At 43.0% G+C, this 20,954-nt stretch overlaps 1 protein-coding gene across 2 annotated transcripts in view; it reads left to right on the forward strand.

Annotated features, from left to right (window-relative positions):
• GAS7 (growth arrest specific 7) overlaps positions 1-20,954 on the forward strand; it is a 137,542-nt gene that overhangs the window by 38,813 nt on the left and 77,775 nt on the right. Inside the window, exon 1 of one of the 2 annotated variants that reach the window (XM_048489945.1) lies at positions 18,208-18,301. The exons of the other annotated variant lie outside the window; for it this stretch is intronic. Coding sequence (XP_048345902.1) covers positions 18,299-18,301 — 3 coding nt within the window. The 5' untranslated portion in view covers positions 18,208-18,298. Of the gene's footprint in view, positions 1-18,207; positions 18,302-20,954 lie in introns of those variants that run through there. 2 annotated transcript variants of the gene reach the window in all.

Here is a 20,954-nt window from a genome sequence, read left to right on the forward strand (position 1 = left end):
ACTTGGGTTCAAATCTCCACTTGCGACATGGAAGTTCACTGGGTGACCTTGGGCAAGCTATCTACCTCACAGGGTTGAACTGAGGATAAAATGGAGGAGAGGGAAATGTTATAAGATTGGATTCCCATTGCTGAGAAATGAAGGGTACAAATGAAGTAAATAAATTCCTCTCCTTCCTCTCTGTTCTTGGCTGCTGTTCCAGTATTCCTGCTAGGCATAGCTATTTCTCATACCTCAACCTGCCAGGTCTCAGTGGTGCATCCAGATTGGCTTGGTCTCGGATTAAGTCCTACTTGAGAGCTTTTTAAAATTCAGTCAAGCGGGCATTCACGAACGCTTTCTACAAATGAGCAGGATCTCAGGCAACTGCCATATATATGCATCCTATGTACTGGCTCTCACCATATGGAATGGTCTGTTTGATAAGGTCAAGAAGGTTCTCACACTTTTTGCTTTCTGCAAACAATATAAAACAGAACAGGTTGTCATTATAAAAGAAATAGAGCTCCATTATAACAGAAACATTCACAAAGGTATTTCAATAAAGGTAATGGGACTGTGGACAATACTACTAATATGTATGATCTATTTCTATATATTTTATATTCTTCTCAATTCATTATATTTCTACATAAATATTAGTTTTTTGCATTATTTAACCCATGTTTAATTCGTGAGCCTTGTTTCAGATTTCTGCCATGATAGTCCTATTACATTGTTTTATATGTCTCCTCTTCCTGTTAATTGCACTCTTACATTATGCAATCCATCTTGAGTCTCAGTGAGAAAGGTGGACTTTAAATAACAAATACAATAAATAAAATAAAACACAGCCAAAACATTTTACTGTCACAAATTGACTTCTAGAATATATCACTCTTACGCACCTTTATGAATGTGGCAAGTGAAATTGCCTGCCATACCCACCATGATCTACCATACTATGGAGAGAGCTTGGAATCTGTGGCCCAACAAACAATGCTAAGTGAGGATGCCAGGGGAGAAGGCTGTCTGAGGATCATAACTGGTGTGTGACACCAGGAGTTGGGGTTCAAGACGTATGTTGTTGCCAAGGCTTGAAGGGCTTTTCCCCCTGAGCGCTTAGAATTAGGCCAGGAGGCAGACATGCAATCAGTACATTCTTACATTTCAATGGACTTATGTGTGCCAACTGGTTGAAGCTTCTTTCTGAGACATTTTCTAAGGCAGCTCTGCATAGAACATGTTACAGTAGTTGGTCTGAAGGTTACAGTAGCATGGATCAGTGTGACTAGGTCAGCAAAGTCTAGATAAGGGACCAGATGTAATTGAAAGAATGCACTCCTAGCAGCAGCAGCAGCAACAACCCAATCCACAGCCTGAGGTGACCAGGGATGGCGTCACCGCCATACCGCCTCCAGAGGGTTTCCAGTCAGCACAAGAAGGTAGCTAAAAGCAAAACAAAAAACTGGCTGCCCTTTGGGTGGTGCAAGTCCAAAGCCCTGACCGCAGCGTTTCCAGCCCTAAAGCCTGAATGGAAGCTGACTAAGTTGGATGCCAGCACTGAAGTCCCATCTAAGGCTGGTAGATAACCAAATGCTTCTATTAGGTCTAGCAGTAACTGCACCAATAGATTTCCCTTATCTGACTGTAGCTGGAGAATATTCACCATGGACAGTGGTTCTGTTTCAGTCCCAAAACCTGGCCTGAAGCCAGATTGAAATGGGTCCAAGGCAGGTCTCATCCAGAAATGAATGCATATCATAGGCTGGAAAACTATTTTAATCAAAATGTTCTTTGCAGTCTGTTTCTCTGAGGTATTTCTCTTGATATCTTCCCCGTGTGCTAGCCTGCAGTGGTGCTATCAGGTTGGTTATAACATTTTGCTATTGCTCTGGTACTGTGCTGGCAGAGTACCTTCTTAGGTCAGTCTGGAAGTTCTCAGGAGGTCTTGAGTGATCACAGTGGGTTACTGGGGTACTTTCCAGGGAACCTTTGGTTGAAAGGAGTTTCCTAGCAAGGAGAGGCACTATTTGTAGTGGTTAAGAATGGCAGATTCTAATTGGGGAAAACCAAGTTTGATTCTTCCACCTGAAGCCTGCTGGGTGATCTTGGCCAATTACATTTCTCTCTGAACTCCCTCAGCCCACACAGAGGTAGGCAATGGCAATCCAACTCCGAATGTTGAAAACCCTATGGAGTTGCCATAAATCAGCTATGACTTGATGACACTTTCCACCACCACTGTTAACGAACTTTGAAAAAAAAAACTTCTCGTTGGAGCAAAATGTTCTTAAATGCGTATTGTTGCCAGGGCTGGCTCCCCTTGCAGCCATCCACAAATGAAAAGAGTAATGGACCAGCTTTTCACCAAAGTGTGAAAAGGACCAGCTTTTCACCATTGTGCTGTTTCCCCTTCATCTACAAGAAACTTCTCCTACGGATATCATCCTGTCCAGAAAATAACCTTTTTGTGAGTGGAAAGAACTGGCTGTTAATGGTCTGTGTATAAACTGGAGACAATATCTGGAAACAAAACAAAACAAACTACATTCCCCAATCTGATGGCTGAAATGGGGGAAATCATTGGAGTGGAAGCAGCTCTCGATTGGTCCTTCTCATTTCTAGTTTCCTCTGTCTTTCATTCCTCCTTTTGTTCTGCTTAATATGCATAACGATGTCCAGTGCTATGTTACTGTAAGGTGACCTGCTTACATAAATATTGCACCCCTAAATAGTGTACTTATTTGCAACTTGTATGTGAATATAAGATGACTCCCTCCTTTTCTTGATGGCACATCTTGGAGGAGGGGGAACAGTCTTGCTTTTGAGAAAATACAGTAACTTGTTGAGTATCTAAGAACTCAGTGAAGCTAGTGCCTCTCCCTACATGAATCAGACTTAGCTATTCAGTTCCCCTGTGTTCAGGAAATAGTGCTAAGTGAGTACAGTGCCAGACAGGGTCTGATTCATGCTGGAATGGGTGCAGCAGGGCTGGAGGTCTGCTTCTGATGACCTCATTATGTGGTGTAGTTTGTAGGGGCCTGGGGCTTGATTCCTTTTTTCTGGGCTAATTACTGTTGGATTGTGGGGAGTTAATCTATAATTACATTGTTGGGTTGAAAAGCATACAAGTGAGTAAGAAACAATGAGAGACTGATCACATTTGAACTACACTAAGCAATATAAAGTTTACTTTCAGTTACTGGAAACTAGTGGTCTTAGACTGGAGTCACTCTGCATAGGACTGCACTGTTAATGACACGTAGTGAGGAAACTTCCTCTGAATTTTGCATTGAAGCTGCTCCGGTCATTTCAAGGGGAATAGTAGCCTAAACCTACTTTTGCTTCTTAATTATAGTTATTTTGCAAAAACAACATAGTCTGTTGATCCTGTTGGAATAATTATCGGCATGTGTCAGGGTTTGCACTTAGTTGATTGAGATGCATTCCTAGTTCAATGTAGTTGTTACAAAACATATTGCCGGTGATTGTATCCAGTTGATTGAGATACATTCCTACATCAATGTAATCGCTACAAGATATACTTGACCAGCTTGCTGTATGTTACCTCTGCTGTTAATGGGACATTCTTTCCTTGATCTTTTCTTTATGGCTTCACATGCATAACATAGATAACTAGGCTTACCCCTGACACTTCACAATTATTTGAGCAGGTTGAACATTTCCATTGTCCCTCATGAGGGGCAGAGAGCCCAGGTGACTTTATCTCTGTCTATCACCACCCAATAGCGAGAGTGCGTTGGCTCCAAGTAACTCCATCTGTTCCTTTGGGAAAACAGGAAGGGGATTACTTCTGAATAAAGGGGATAGCAAAAGCCAGGTTCGGCAGAACTGGCTTTAACAAGCTGGGTGCTTTGTTGCCTTCCAGTAAACACTGCTGATGAAACAATACAGAGTTCGTTTATTGATCCAAGGTTCGAGACCTAACAGCATGTGAATGTACATCACACGTACTTTTTATGACAGATTTCTGGCCAAAATCTAAGAATAGCCTTTTAATTTCTGAACTTTTGCTGACTTTCTGTGTATTTGCTGTGACTGCTTTTTTTCTGGGTAGCCTCATTACTTTTATGGAAACTGACTTAATGTTTAAAACACCTTATAAAAATGTTCTTGCCCTTGAATAATCAGCCCTGATTTTCGAAGCACCGTCTTGAGTAAAATTACAGTACCCCCCAAATGCTCATTCTTCAGCTCTTACCCCTAACCACTGCTGCCTTGGTCTTCCTCTTCTCCTGGTCAGGGAAGACTTACAGTGCAATCCTAAGAACACTTTCCTGGGAGCAGGTCCCATTGAATAGATCTGAGTAGGATTCTGAGTAGACCTGCTCTAAAGGTTCTGGCACCTTGGAGAAGCCAATAAGACCTTGTGAAATGTATAATTGCCTTAATGACATGTTATAGATATGTCTAGGCTACCAGAATCATGGAGTCTTTTCCACCAGCCAACAAAAGACGTGTGAGGCAAATGCGCTGGGGAAGCCATTAAAGAGTGGCAAAATAAGTTCAATTTTTTTAAAGTTCAAAAAGTTTTGTAAGAGGGCAAGTAATACCTGAGAAGCATGCATTTTGCATTCTTTTCCCAGAGAGCACTGCTGAGGGTTGTTGAAGTGCTCTTACAGCCATTAGCTTGCAGAGCTTTTTAAAAAAGTAACTTGCCAGTTCTCTTAAGAAATAAAAGCCCTGTTCAAACATTCAAAATGGTGTGCACACAGAGTGCAGTCTTGAACCCGTGACCTCGCCTGTGTATCTGCATGTAAACCTGAATGTTTGCATAAGTTTTGTACAGTTGATTGAGATGCTGCAAAAAGCAAAATTGCAATTAAATGTACAGAACTTAAATGTGAACACTTATTGGACTACAAAACCTATGCAGATGTCCAGTAGTTAAATAGCCAAAGGTGATGCCATCAGGTACAATCCTTTCTTCTTTGTGCGTGTAGTATATTTAATATTTATTTTATATCCCACCCTCCCCAACCGAAGCTGGGCTCAGGCCATTAACATGTGTTATTAAGCGACATCCACAAAACAATAACTTAAGAATAATAATTTAAAACATTCCATAAAAACACTGCTCCGTTCAGCGCACCAAAAAAGAAAAAAGATCTCTGTGGGACGTCTTAAAAAGAAGCAACTGCCTCTTTTCACTCCGCACACCCCAAAAAACAAGGCAGCTTCTGGGTGCTTTCTGGACAGCAAAGGCGTCAGAGGGTGTTTCCCACCTGACCATTTTGCTCTCTGGTCAGCGTCTTCCTTGGCTTGTGCCCAGTGTTTTGTGTGCTGGTGAAGGGATTCTCCCTGCCACCATTTGCTGAAAATTGCCCCAGCGTGTTTGCTCTGCAGGCTCCTAAGATTTTTAGCCCCAAAAGTAAATAGTTGTACTTTGCTGGTCTTGCCAATTCCGGCAATGTATAGTTTTTTGGGGGTTTTTTTAGGAGCTATCTTTGTAGCGATGCAGACACACAGAAGAGAATTTTAGCCTCTCGGAAGATGGGTCTATTGCCCATTGAAAAGCATTGGGTTGACCTGCCCTCTGTCTTTCTGTTCAGTAACGGTTGGGTGGGAAATATAAGATGCCTCCTGAGCTCTGCATTCCATACAGCCAAGCAGGAGACATCTTGTAAGAGGCTTAAGGGAAAATGCACTTTGAAGCATTCTTTAAAAATAAGTCTTAAGCAGAAATAAGGCATCCGAAGGACTTCTTGGGAAAAAGACTGTGCGGAGTGCCTTCCCAGGATGCCTTTTTTGTGTCATCAGGATGTCTTATTTCATCTGTGTGAAATGGACCCCTGATGGTGATTTAATAATTGACCCATTTGCCTGCCTGATTTTCCATTCCACCCGCTCTCGTTAGCAAGGTGCTGGAGCAGACCAAAGAGGATGTAAGTTCGGGGTAAGCTAACTGAGTTTTGAGAACACCTAGGCTGGAAGGCTTTGAGTACTTGGGCTCACAAGGCAGAGCTGGGCTTGGTATGGAGGCAGAAAGCTCTTTAAAAACAATTTCTATAGCTTTAGCCAAGATCACACACAAGAAAAGGGAAAGAGTGGCAATACATCTTTCTGGAAGTGAAAGAAAAGTTATCTCTGCTTAAGAGCTAGACTGAGGTATCAGAATAGGATCTGGGAGACCTACTTTTGAATTACCCCTCTGCCATGGTAGTTTGCTGGGTGACCTTGGGTCAGTCACTCTCAGCTTCATTTGCCTTATGGGTTGGTTGTTGTGAAAGTAAAATAGAGAAGGGAAAAATAAAGTTGTGAGATGCTTTGGTGGGGTATAATAACTAAGGAAGAGCCATTGCTCAATCGGGAGTGACTGTAAGGCAGGAGGGGCCAGGCATCAGCTTTATGTAGCTGTTGTCCTGACTACAAGTCATTATGGTTAGGCTGGAAGTTACACAGTGCTGTCATTTTTGGACTGAGAGCTGCACTTTTTGGTCTGCTGACTTCAAATGTACAGCAGAAGCACTTAGAAGAGAACTGGCGACCCTCACTGCAAAAGTTTGAGTCTGTTCCCCTTCAAGGAGCTGATAGGACCTGAGTAGGCAACCTGGGTGTGACACCAGGACTTACCTTGCAGGAGCTCCCCCACAGGCTGAAAGAACAGACAGATGGAACTAAGAAATGCCATTTGAATCCTTCCTCTGACCCTTCCCAGGAGCTACAAGCAGCAAAAACAAGCATAGGTCTGAGAAGTATTGATTCTGGGCTAGCGTATTAACCAAGAGACACTTGGGAGAAAAGGAACAACGAAAGAAAAGGCCTGTTACAAGTACTGAAGAAGAGCCCCGCCAGACCATGGAGAGAATGGCTTCCTCTAATTCTGAGGTTCCTTCACTTCTATGACAGGCTTACACTGGGAATTGTAAAGATGGCAAGAGGTTGCAGGGCCAAGGAGGGATGGATGGGGAGGCATGGGGGAAGAAAAATCACATGCACCATCTTTTTTTATTAAACATTTTGGCTGCAACTTATTTATTAAATCCAGACAAGAGGAGCAGGGGCACAGCATGGGGACATATTGTGGCATTGGGTGACCTGCCCGCCACTCAATGAAACACCCTCCCCAAAACTGTGGAATGACAGATAACTAGGAACCAAGCAGATGCTGGCCACTCCATGGTGCTCTTGCCATTGGGAGGTGTAGCCAGCCAGCTGCCTCCACCTGGGCATGCAATTGAGTGGCTCTATACCCCATGGCCCCTTATGGGGTCCCTGAAGAATAGGGTGGCCAGAACACAGACACAGCCCCCTCCCAAAAGATTCTGTCCCAATGCCCAACCCTCCAAGCTGTTACAAATAGCAAAACCAACATAATGAAGGAGTACAATTGAAGAGCCAGGGACGGCAAGCCATTGTTCTGAAAAAAACCAAGACCACTTGCATGGTCCCACCTTAAATCTGTCCCCACGGGGTCCTGGCCCTGCTCATTTCTGGTCTGACTACCTGATGTGCCAGGCTGTGAGTGCACTGCACCACCCTTCAGAACTGTGCCCAATGGGTGCTGTTTGGCAGCCAGCCATATTTTTCTTCTTGCCTTCCCACCCTCCTGGATTGCAAACAGTGGTGTGGTGAGTCCTGCCTGTGTCTGTGATGCCATAAATATGATTGAGTACCGCTGCAGTCATAGAGGTATGTTTGTAGTGCTTGCAGTAAGGGTCTTTTGTCCCTTGGCAAGTGTTTTTTGTTGATAAGACTAATTTGGGATATAGAAGTCAGGAATTTTGGATCCTTTCTGATTGAGATCTAATGGATGATCTCACGCCAACTCAGTTGGGGCCGTCATGGTCAGTGCCAAGTTTTTCAAGATGTCATGCTCTGGGTGTGTAAAAAGGACAGAAATTTACTAAGTCTGAGGCATTTATTGTGGAATCAACCTGATAACCAATGTGAAGATAACACCCAAGACAGATATTTAGCTTGGCCCACCTTTTGTCCAGTGGTTAGGGTAATTGGAACAGAATCATAACCAAGATGGCCCATCAGGGTCTGCACTGAAAATCACATACAGTTCTGCTGACTTCTGTGAATCTGGGCATTCCTTCTTCATGAAACTTGGATTTATTCCCCCTGATAGTTTTAGTGGGCTCCCTGACAGTGTGATGTAAGCCCTGCTTAGGATTTTCACTTTGCAGCTGGCCTAGTCTCTGCATTGTGACTTTGACAGCTTCAGGGTGCTCAAAAACAACAGACCTATTCTCTGTAGTTAATAGGGCAACAAAGCTCTTTAGAGAGCTTGAATGAAGCAATGATACCATAGAATGTGTTTTTGTCAAAGAAGTGGTGCGTTACAGGCTGGGCTTGGTACGTGCTCATTGACTTGAGCAAGTGATTCTTGAAAGGGTCATCACAGGCCAAGCTTACTCTTCCTGAGTTCTCTCCAACTGTGCAGTGACAGAATAGCACCCAATCATGAATACCGTAGAAGTGTTGCTGGGCCTCGGTTTGCTGCTATTCTTTAATATTAAGAAATACGTAATGACTATCCTACATTGGGGCAAGTCCCTGAAACCATGAGACTTTTGAGGCAGTCTTTGTTTAACTTTGTTGAATTCTCTTCTCTATCTGAAAACAATCTTGATTTGAGTAATCGCTGATAGAAGTTGGTTGCTATAACAACGGCAGCATATCTATTTGGGTGCTCACATGATTCTTGTTCCAGTTTCTAAATTTAAGCCCAGTCTCACACAGTATATTGGGTACCATGGAAACCTAACGTTTTGTAAAGATGCTACAAAGAACCAAAAATCTAGCAACATGAAAATGGAGGGTGGTGGGGAAAAATCTGGATGCTGTCACAGTCCTAGCTTATTCTTCACTGTATGTTTGAGATTCCTGAGTGTTACTGGGACCTTGTGGTTTCTCCTCAGCCTTCTTTTGCACTCTATCTGAGTGGAATTGTCCTGTGTGATAATCTATCCATGAATGGTGCATTCTTATTGAATTAACATTTTGCTGGATTTTGCTGAAAGTTTCTACTGGTAGAAGGACTTCTACAGGTAGAGTGTGACTTCCTTGTCTCCCTTCTCCACTGGAGCCCCCAAATCCCTCAAAATGGTGTTCCTGTGGGGCAAAAGACCTCTTGGCACATTGTAATGGTGGGAGTCAGAAGCCTGCAGTGGAAGGGAAGGGATCAGCAGAAATCACCCATCCATCCATCTGTGGAGATCTTCCACAAGATCCATCCTGTTATACCGTGTTTCTCCCAAAGATGCGCTATGTCTTATTTTCAGGGGATGTCTTATTTTTCCACTCCACAGCTTCATGCTGTGGTGTTCTGTTCGACAGGCATGCTTCCAAACAAAAACTTTGCTACATCTTACTTTCAGGGGATGTTTTATATTTAGCACTTCAGCAAAACCTCTACTACGTCTTATTCTCAGGGGATGTCTTATTTTCGGAGAAACAGGGTATCAATGTGAAACATGTAAATGCCTTAAAATAAGTTTTATATCCTTGCACTGTGCATACTTTTCCCTTACCCAATTGGTATGTTCTTATTTATAGTAAAAAGATTTATGTAATTTGCTGTATAAAAATGATTTATATCATTTCAGTCAGCCATCTGCACAACCAGCCATCTGCACTGAAGCACAATTTTCCATGTTCATCATTGCTAACAGAACTTGTGTCATCTGCATTCCTTGGTGCTACCTGTATGAAGTTGAAGGCAACCAGTTTCAAAATGCTACAATTTCATGCTAGAGAGAAATTGATCATATGCAGTAAAAGCCTGCAGTTAATATTCTTGCCAGTAAATTTAATGCACACCACTACCCACCCATCAAATAGCCATGAAATAGTCTTTCTTCCTCCATTCCCTGTTATGGATACTTCTTTCTCTCTCATCTGTCGTGGCCTTTATACAATGGTGACCAACACATTTCTTCTAAGATCTCTTACATGCTATTCCTTTTTTTTATGTTATAGAATCATAGAATAGAATCACAGAATTTGAAGAGACCACAATAGTGATCAAGTCCAGCCCCCACCATGCAGAAATACACAATCAAAACACTCATGACAAATGGCCATCCAGCCTTTGTTTAAAAAGCACCAAAGAAGGAGACTCCACTACCTTCCAAGGCAGTGTATTCTACCACTGTCGAACAGCCCTTGCTTTCATGAAGTTCTTCCTGATGTTTAGGTGAAATCTCTTTCCCTGAACTTTGAATCAATTACTCTTGGTCCTAATTCCTGGAGCAGGAGAAAACACACTTGCTCCATCTTCAACATGTTTTTGTGTCCTTGCAGAGTCTTACTTCAATTTGTAACATTGTTCTGAAGAGACTTTTTGCTGGGATTTGTGGTTGATAAATTTATGTATATGTGCACCACAGGATGTGTAGATGGAAACAAGTGGGAACTGCCAGGGACTTGTGGGAGGCATCCCACACACACACCCCACACCCCCGGTATTTTCTCTTTCCCTTTCCAGGAAACTCCAGTAGCCTCTCTACTTTTCCTTCTTTCTTACCCCTTGCCAGGACCAGGTTTGGAAATTCTGGGAGATTTGGGGGTAGAGCCTTGGGAGAGTGAGACTTGGGGGAGGGAAGTGGCCTCATCAGGGTATACTGCTATAGAGTCCACCCTTCCACAACAGCCATTTCCTCTTGGAGAACTTATCTTGGTCATAGATAGTTGTAATTCCTGGTAATCTCTAGCCTCCACCTGGAAGTTGGCAACCCTGGATGAAATGGCTGCTTTAAAAGGTGGAATCTGTGGCATTGTATCCCTCTGGGGGCCGTTCTCTCCTCAAACCCCACCATCTTCATGCTCAACACACCCAAAATTTCTAGGAATTTCCTAACCTGAAGTTGATAACCCTGTCTCCTTTGCACTCAACAGCCAACCTACCTTCATCTACTCCTGTATTTTACACCCAGCAGCCTCTTCCTAAGAAAACTTTGCCCCAGTTGTTTGGTGGTGGCCACTGAACCCACTTGCATGGCAGGGAACCCTCAAGGACATATAGAATGGTCCCTCACTTTCCCCTGTATTCCTCACTCCATACTATTTCCTATTTCTCTCCTCTTGGCACCTCCCATAACCTCTCCTCTTCCCTGGCCTCATTGTCTTTTTGCCAGCCAATCACCAACCTATCTTTTATTTCCCTCCTATCTTCAGCAATATTTATTTTATATTTACTTCATTTTTACTCTGCCTTTTTTCATAGTGGGGCCCAAAGCAGCTTACATTATTCTCTTCTCCTTTTTTTTTACTGTACAACGCTGTGAGGTAGTTGGGCTGAAAGTATGTGACTGGAAAGATCACAGAGTGAGTTTCCATAGCAAGATCAGGATTTGAACCTGGGTCTCACAGACCCTACTTTGAAGCACTAACCACAATACCACACAGGCTTTCATTGGCTGCTATGAAAGAGTAGCAAACAGTCAGGCTTAGTTAATTCATGCAAGTCAATATCAAGTCACCCAAAAGTATCAAGTCACCCTTCCACAAAATATTGTCCACTTCCTTTGGATACAAAGTATCCACCCTTCCACAAAGAAAGTATCAAGTCACCCAAAAGTTTCTGCCAGGCCTAGAGTTGCCAACCTCCAGGTGGGAGCTAGAGATCCCCCAGAATTACAGCTGAACATCAGACAAGAGTGACCTGCCCTCCTGTGGAAAATGGTGTCTTTGAAGGATATTCAGTCAAGACTACTTTTCTTCCCAAACCCTGACCTCCTCAGTCTCCAGGAATTTTCCAACTTGAAGCTGGCCAGGCCTGGCTCCAATGCGTCTTCCTTCAAAGGCCAAAAGAGCCTGGAAATGACTCTACCCCCTCGGGCCTCTACCTTTTACTCACAGAAACTGAAGTTTGGAATGCTGTGATTGTCTAGCAACGGCCACTGAGGGATCCATTACTTAAAGCTACAGGCACTCCTTTTATCATTTTCACATTTTAACCCCCCCCCCCATTGGTGGTTTATTTTATTTTAATTTTTTTTTAGATTTCATATTTTTCTGCAAACCTGGGATCGTCTGTCTTGCCTATTCACCATCCGGTCACTTCATTTAAGTATTCAAAGATTTGGCCAACTTTGTTATTAGGGTATAAGATGAATGAGAAATCTGAAAAGAGCAGCGTGCATTTTGACCCAGGCATTAACCTATCTATATATGTATGTTTAAATGAATGGGGAATTGTTAGTAGAAAATCTTAAGAGTTCTGACTTGCTCACATCTTTTTCTATTTAGTGTTACTATTTTAAAAGCAAAACAAAAATTAATTAAATTGACACATTTTCAGTATTGTTTGGTATCCATCCACAGAAGTTGATGGCCACGTGAACTGCCTTCCTCTTTTGAGGCATGATATGCAGTGTAAGGATTTTCTTTTCTTATTCCATTCTCTTTGTGTTTGTGGTTGGGTTTCCTCCTCTTCTGCAAATGGAGATGGAAAGAATTTGAAGTACTCAGCAGTTTTGTCAACCTCAGTGAGCTAAGTGGCACCACCTTCTTATTAGGAGACACTATGAAAAAAAAAAAAAAAAAAAGGCAGCAGGACACACAGGCTAGCTAGCTCTTTGCTGGGAGACATTGGCTCATTCTACAAAGCATATTTATGAGTTGCAATTGTTATAAATGAAGTCATTTCCCCTTTTTATAACTCGTTATAAATATGCTGTGTGGAATGAGCCTTAGTGTTCGGTATATTGGTTAAAATAGCAGAGTTTGCCCAGGCATGGAAGCATGATATTGATTGCAGTAAAATCAGTCCTCTCAAGAATTAAATTGCAAAATTGTAAAACTTACATTTATTCAAGTAGATTCTGTTCACATTCTTATTGCAGTTGAAAGAAAGGTAGAAATCCTAATCTAAAGAATACACTTCCCTATACAAGTGGCCAGTTAGTCAGGTGCCATGTGAGTGCAAGTATGGCAGGTTTGCTTCTACAGGAGAGATCTGTAGACGTCTCTAACTCCATGCAGGTCCACGTGGAAAGATGAGTCAAAGAACAATGGCTGCTGAGAGAGAAGAAGGAGGGGTCAGAGGGCAGCTCCCACATACAGACAAAGAGAGGAACATCCCACAAAGAGATAACACTTATATGCTGAGAGAGAGAGAGAGAGATCACCCTTCAATGTCCAGGCGTGCTCTCACTCCAACACTTAGGTATGGATGCCTTCTGAAAGCTGAGGCTTGGTGGAGACCAGTAGTTAGACTCTGTACATAAATGGCAGGTGAGCACTTTTTTGTGTTATAAAGGTAAACATAGTTGATTAGGTGATTTCACACAACAGCAACAACTCAGCCATTACCCTTGCTCTCTGAGAGTAATGTATAAGCACTCATTAGTTGCATTCTGAAAAAGTATAACAAACCTAACACTTCCTACCCCGGCTGCTTACAAGACAGTGATTCCTTACAGGCCGCACAGAGTGAGAGGAGGACTGTCATTCACTTCATGCTGAATGTCTGTTTGAATTCCAGCAAACTTGTAGGATCTCAACTTGCCAACAAATGACAAATAATGCAAAGGATTGCAGGAATAATTGCCCACAGGGCACAGATGTTTCCTTTGTAGGATCCCACTTTGTGTATGTATGTACAAGGGCATTTCCCGCAGTTGGTAAACGAGAAGTGGCTTTTCTCTGAGTACAGTTGAACTTTCATTGTGGATAGCTGTTTGCAGGATGGATCAGGAAGCCATGTGATGGATCAGGAAGTCATTTTCATGGGCAGCAGTAGTTTGAGGATGCAGCATATGCAGCGCTGCTGCTGCTCTTCATGAATTTGTGGTCAGGTGGTGTTCCTTTGCTGAGCAGCACTATGTGAAAAGCTGTGTTCAGTCTTCCTACCATGATTTTCTTGTTGCAGTCAATGATACTCAGGAAATGCTTGGGTTTTCTAATGCCTGGAATCTATGGATACTGTGGTAGCAGAACACTGAAGCACAGTAAAGAATGTACTTTAGGCAGAAATTTACAATTAATTTTCAACATACAGAATGCATGGGTTGTGTTTTTTCTCCAAGGATGGAATCTTTTGTCATAGATTGGTTGCCATGGGTGGGAATATTTGGCACATAGACAAATAGATGTCTGGAAAAAATGAGATGGGAAGTGAGACTCATGCAAAAATAGATTGGAAGGACATACATTGTTTTGAGATGGCCAGTTTTAAACATTTCTGACTTCTGAAACTATCCGTATGTTCCAACCATGAGCACCAGGAACTTTCTTGGTGGGAGAGAGGACAACAAAACTGTTGTTTGAATGGTTCTTTCTGATCCACACTTAATTATTGTATTAATATCCCATCCTCTTTCCAAACAGTCAGGAGTGGGGTGAGAGGAAGTTGGCCCTTATGAAACATTAAATTCACAACAGCCTTATCAAATGAGTTAGGCTGAGAGTTAGTAACTGGATTGGAGTTATTCAGTGAGCTTTGAACATAGATTTGAGCTGGGGTCTGTCCTGTCCAAACCAAACATTGTGTCTAAGAAATATACTCACCCTGGACTGGACGTAGCCTATAAAACTGGCAAGCTGTATGGTTGTTTAAACTTCAAGTACACAAATTAGAAGTCAGTGCTTATTAGCTGCTACAAAAACAGGTATACAAAGAGTGGGATAGTTTTGCAGGAAAAACAATCAAGTTGTTTTATGGTACAGGCATAAGCTTTCACGGGCCACAACTACTTAGTAGACATGTGAAGTAGTGTCACACACACACACACACACACACACACACACACACACACACACACACACACACACACACACACACACACACACACACACACAGAGAGAGAGAGAGAGAGAGAGAGAGAGAGAGAGAGAGAGAGAGAGAGAGAGAGAGGGGCATATATACTGTGAGCACAGAGAGAAGAAATCATGACCATTGGCATACTGGGCCAGGATTTTGGGAATCTGGGTCCAAATCCCTACTCATGTCTTGAAGTTTGTTGGGTGACTTTGGGCCAATCACCTTCTCTCATTCTGAGCCTCCTTGTTGTGAAGGGAGGGGACAGCCTTGTAAATTAACTGAATTCCTTGGAAGAAGACTATGATAAAAGTGTACTAAATAGGTAGAAGAAAAAGAAAGCAAAAGGCTAAGCAATGCAGAAGAGATGTAGATTTGCCTCTTGTCTATGCAGAATGCAAATGACTACAAGATGCAACCAGGGTGGGTGTGACTCACTCCTTCCTATCTGTCACTACTGATGAACTGACCAGGCATAATCAATAGCCACCTTGACTCAATAGTGTTAATAAACACTATTTTGCACTGCTTGCAGGTGATTCTACATATTTACCATTTTGCATTACTAAAAGCCCTGTTTTCAACCTTTAAGGAGATTTGTAACCTTACAGATTTTGACCTGTAAGCAGATTTGGGGGAATCGCTTGCTCTACTACTGTAGTTCTCTGCCCTCACATACTTTTTGTTGTGTAGTTTTATTTTATCATAACTCTACTAAACTGATTAAAAATGACAGAAATGGAGAGAAAGGAAAATCAATGACTGGCTGTAAAACAAATCTTAAGCCCCATTCTGTCTCCCAAGCACTTGCTTATGAGTCCTGTGAGAAAAATGGCAGAGACTTGCTTAAGCTGTAAGAAGAGAGATAAGATGAAGCTTTAAAGGGATAATTTCTCTGGGAAACCTCAAGAGTACCTTGACTATCTGCACATGACACTGCAATGCTACGATTGTGCATCAAATATAATTTTATATGTGGCTTACATTGAAACTGCTGGAAGTTAGACTTCTGTATACTCATTTCCATTGCCTGTCCTAACCAGATACATTGGTCAGTGCCATAGCATCTAAATCACAAGACTTGCAGCACCATGTTTGTCTTTCTGATCACAGATAATGAGGCAGGATGACCAAGGCAATTACTACTCCTGAATAAGGCAAGAAGAGAATGTCACAAACTGAGCATAAACTGTTTTTTATTTATAAGATTTTTTCTTAAAAATAGGACTCAGGACTGTTGTGCAAGTTGTTTGCCATGAACTGACCTGTAATTCATGCCGTGCTTGTTGTACCATAGGAAGGGAACATGCAGTGAAACAAGGAGCAGCCTTCTAAATGTGGGAAGACTTGTGAAGGAATTGCACAATCACTGCACGATGGGCTGAACTGAGCCAGCTTTTTAACTCTTCCTCGTCCTTGCTTTCTATAGCCCCCATCCTACATTTTCTATAGGTCTTGGTTGTGTGTGTGTGTATGTGTGTGTTTTGGCCTTCTTAGGTCCGTGCAAGTCTGGTGATCCTCAGCAGAGCCTTTTTGCATGATGAAAGGGAATCTCGCCCTTTTCCAGAACTTTCCCACTTGTAAATGCTGCTTTAAATATTCCCCAGCAAACGTTTTTAGTACACAGTTGGAGATGGGGAAGACTGAAATGTTCCCTGATTCCCCCAAAGCATCCCATGAGCTTTTCTGAACTTGTTTGCTAATGGGGTCCTGTGTGGTTTCCGGGCTGTATGGCCATGTTCTAGCACAGGGGTCGGGAACCTTTTAGACTCAAAGAGCCATTTGGGCCCATTTTCCCCGGAAAAGGAAATTCATGGAGCCGCACCCTGGGGGGGGGGGATTCCACTTCCTTCTCTTCCCCCTCCCCTCTGTGGGGGGGGCGGACGGAGGCGCGGAGGCCGCTTTTTTCTCTGGGGGGGAGGCAGCGGAGGCTGTTGTTTCGACTCTGCTGCTTCTGTTGCTGCTTCGGCTGGTTTCACTTGTTTCACTTTCACCGCTGTTGCGGCTCCTTCCCCCCCCCTTCTTCGACCTGTCAAAAAATCCCCTGCGTTGCCAACTCCAGGGCTGAGCTGTTTCGGGATTTTGGGCGAACTGCTGGTGCTGGCTTTTTTCTTTGGGGCGCGGTGGCGCGGGAGGCTACTTTTCTTCCCCTTGGGGCGCGCAGGGTCGCTTTTTTTCTCTTCCTGGGCGGGTGGGCGGCGCTGAGGCCGCCTCTCCTCGGGGCGGCAGCACGGAGGCCGCTCTTGGGGGGCGTGGGCGCCGAGCCGCCTCTTTCCTCTGGGGTGGCGGCGGCGCGGAGGTCGCCTCGGGGCGGCGGCGGGCGGCGGGAGGCCGCCCCCCCCCCGGCCGGGACGGGCGTATCGGCGGCAGTCTCTGCGCTGGGGAAGGGCGAACCACGCTGCCCAGGAAGGGGCGTGGAGTCACACTCACAGGCTCTGGGGCAAGAGGCCGCTTTTATGCTCGCTGAATGCGAAAGTTCCCGACCCCTGTTCTAGCAGATCTTCAGATCCCCTGAAGATGCCAGCCACAGATGCAGGCGAAACGTTAGGAGAGAATGCTGCTAGAACACAGCCATGCAGCCCGGAAACCACACAGCAGTCCAGTGATTCTGGCCGTGAAAGCCTTCAACAATACATTGTTTGCTAATATTCATAATTTCTCTTGATGGCTGCTCTAGCATCATTCCACTCTTTGACCTTTCTTGTTCCTGAGACTGAGATTCCATCTAGTCACATTATGAATGTGATTATGTTGCTATACCATAAAGTCAAGTTAGGGTAAGAGCAATGCTTTCTGCTTTGGATTGGTTTTTATGATGATGCTACGTTGCCTAAAATTAGCGACGTGATGCCATTGCAGTTCAAAAAAGAGCAAGAAGCGTTGCTCTCAGTCTGCCTTGCAGGAAGCCAGATTGTAGATATTTTTGCCTCTATTTGCAGAGTCTCTCCCATATACTGCTTAAGTGGGAGCACATTTTGTGTGGGTGCTGAATACAGTGCCTGTTTGGTCATGTTGTTTTGCTTTTCACTTTCCAGTACAGAATGCAGGCTGGTCAATCTGTACAAAGGACTGGCTTGATACAAGTTCAGGGAAAAGTTTCCCAGTGAGACAGAAGAGGGGCAGAGAAGGTTAAAGAGGCTGGGGCCAAATTAAGGCAAGCTTAACAAAGCAGCTGTTGTTTGCCCTGTCAGTGTGTGGAGTGCCCCTTGGTTTGTGGCACAGACCCTGGCTTTGTGCTCACTATCACCTACGCAGACATTTAAGAGTTGGCAAGGGGAAAAGGCTTTCCAGAAGCTTCACATCTGGAAGTTCTCTAGAATGAATCCTTTTGATTTCCATATAACAAAATTGAGTGAAGGGAACTACCAAAGTCTTTCACACACACACAACGCGCGCGCACACACACACACTCACACACACTCCCTTCAGTGTGGTTCCTCTTCCTCTGACTTTTGTTACTGGGTACTGAGGCTCTGTCTGTAGACAGAAAGCAGAGCCCACAGTGAGTAGTTTCTTTTCTTGCCTTGAAGAGGGGGAACAAGTCCAACCAAATCTTGCTTGGGACTGAACTTCATAGCACACATGGTAAGATGACATTATTTAAAGAAAAAAAAACAAGATGTATTGAGAAATCCTGGGTTTTATGTGTCTAGATACCTTTTACACCCTTCATCTTCAAGCTTAGTCATAATTACATCTTTGGTCACCTCTGTTCTCTGAGCATTCTTTGATGCTGTGTGAGTCTGGGCAGGGCAGAAGAACTTGATCAGCTTCTAAGACTTGGCATTATATAATTCAGTGGTTTGGTTGAAACAAACAGGAATAGCTGAAGGGGGAAGGATATAGCTAATTTTGTGAATCGTTATGATGAAGCACGTTTATAAAATGAAGGCGTTTTTCAAAGCATCTTTATTAAGTGCTGACTGCTGAATCTATTAAATTGTTATAATGCAGTTGGCCAAGCATTGCAGAGAGGGCAAGCTCTGGTATCTGGGAAGAAAAAACCCAGTATACTAGGAAATGGGAAAGAACATTGAGACTTGTGTGGGAGAGTGAATTCTTTGTGTTTGGAAAGCTGTAACAAATGTTGAGGCAGATATTCTCATTAACAAGAAAACTGGTAAGCTGGAGTTGAAGCAAAATATGTTTTGGGATTTTTAGAATAAAACACTGATACTTAAAACCATAATTGGAGGAATAAGGTTATTACTATTTTATTTTATTAAATTCTTGCTTCAAGAGTAAAAACACTTGCCATGATTCTGAAGACATCTGTGGGCAATATTGTGACTTCAGTACTCCGATTGACAAACCGTAGCAATCCACAACCTTTGCGTATGAAAGGAAAAATAGATCTTCTTCTTCTTCTTCTTCTTCTTCTTCTTCTTCTTCTTCTTCTTCTTCTTCTTCTTCTTCTTCTTCTTCTTCTTCTTCTTCTTCTTCTTCTTCTTCTTCTTCTTCTTCTTCTTCTTCTTCTTCTTCTTCCTCCAACATCTTTATTAATATACAATTTAAAATACAATATCAACACTATATTGTCATTGTAACAAGTAGATACATTTCTTGATGCCTCCATGTAGAAACCAACATGATATCCTTGGGCATGCAATTTGCGAAGGATTCCAGTATAGATCAGCGTAATGGATATACATTACATTTCTGCATGAGCAAGGTATTGTGCAGGCAGAATTGATACTTTGGTCATGCATTGTGGATCGGCCAGTTTGTCTTCCTAGACTGGCTAATATTAATTTCCATGCTTGTGTGAATGCATATTCACATCTTAATTTAGCTAGCAATATGTTTCTCTCCCTTAGCAGCAACAATTCTTTTGCTTGAAACATACTTAGAAAAGATATTTTGGCTTAATAAAATAAGTATAACTCTAATAAAATAAGTATAATTCTAGGGAGATTTATACAGATCTAACATGAATTTGTTGTGGAATTTTCATATGCAGTTGTTAAAGAGACTTCTTGGAAATATTTTGATGATCCAGACTGCAGCAGAGATCTTTCAGATTGTGGGAAGGGGTTGCAAAGACTTGCATAAAGACCCAGCCCAGTTCATCTGTGGTGGTCATAAAATTGAAAGTGATTGTGTCAGCTGTTGATCTTCCTGCTCACAGTTAACCTTACTTTCTACACAGTGCTACTGAAGGTCCACTCAGAATTGTGTTTTTTGCACAGAAATCAGTTGGATTACTTAAAATATTTCTTTGCACAAAATGTTTTGCACATGGCAACTGGATGCAAATTTACATTCAGTCAAGGTTGGATCCAAGCTAAATTTTCCACTGGCAGAAGGCCCGTCATTCACCAGAACAAACTACCTTGCCTCCTCCCCACCTGCTACAACCCACTAATAGGTTAGAAATGCTGCTCGCTGGGGGATCCTCAAGAATGGCATAAGATTGGGGGTTTGACACAGGGTGGTATCATTGGTGAAAATTATACCTGCAGTCAACCTTCAGAGAGAAGGAAGAGATGCAGGACTGCTGTTTTGGGCAGTAGCCATACATTTCTTGCAGCATGACGCTGTGCCTTTATTTTATTTATTCATTTGTTTATAATTTGATTTATAGGTCGCCCTTTCTCATGACGGGCTCAGGACAGCTTACAAAGAATCACCATTAATGTATTGTCGAAGGCTTTCACGGCTGGAATCACTTGGGTGCTGTGTGGTTTCCGGGCTGTATGGCCGTGTTCTAGCAGCATTCTCTCCTGACGTTTCGCCTGCATCTGTGGCTGGCATCTTCAGATGATCCTCTGAAGATGCCAGCCACAGATGCAGGCGAAACGTCAGGAGAGAATGCTGCTAGAACACGTCCATACAGCCCGGAAACCACACAGCACCCAAATCACCATTAAAATTAGTAATTGGCAATCAGTTTCCACAAAATATTGCCCAGTATTGTCATAAAATCACTACCAGGAAAAAAGGGAGGAAATGAATTAAGGGATATAGGAAAAAGAAAAAAGGAAAGGATGGGAAGAAAAAGGAAAGGAGAAAGGAGAGGGAAACACCTTTCAATCCCTATAGTGCAAGTATTCTGCTTATGAAGCTGTTTACACTGCTTGAGATCATTGATCCATCAGTTGGCTACTGTGAGTGGCAGTAACTCTCCAAGGCCTTGGCTACCCAACTCTCCAACTCTCCAAGGCCTGGCTACTCAAGATCTTATGTCTGGGACTAAATCTGGGACTTTCTGTAAGCAGAACATGAGTTCTTCCACTGG

Source organism: Sphaerodactylus townsendi, linkage group LG03 (genome assembly GCF_021028975.2).
Source record: "Sphaerodactylus townsendi isolate TG3544 linkage group LG03, MPM_Stown_v2.3, whole genome shotgun sequence".
NCBI classification, from domain to species: domain Eukaryota; kingdom Metazoa; phylum Chordata; class Lepidosauria; order Squamata; family Sphaerodactylidae; genus Sphaerodactylus; species Sphaerodactylus townsendi.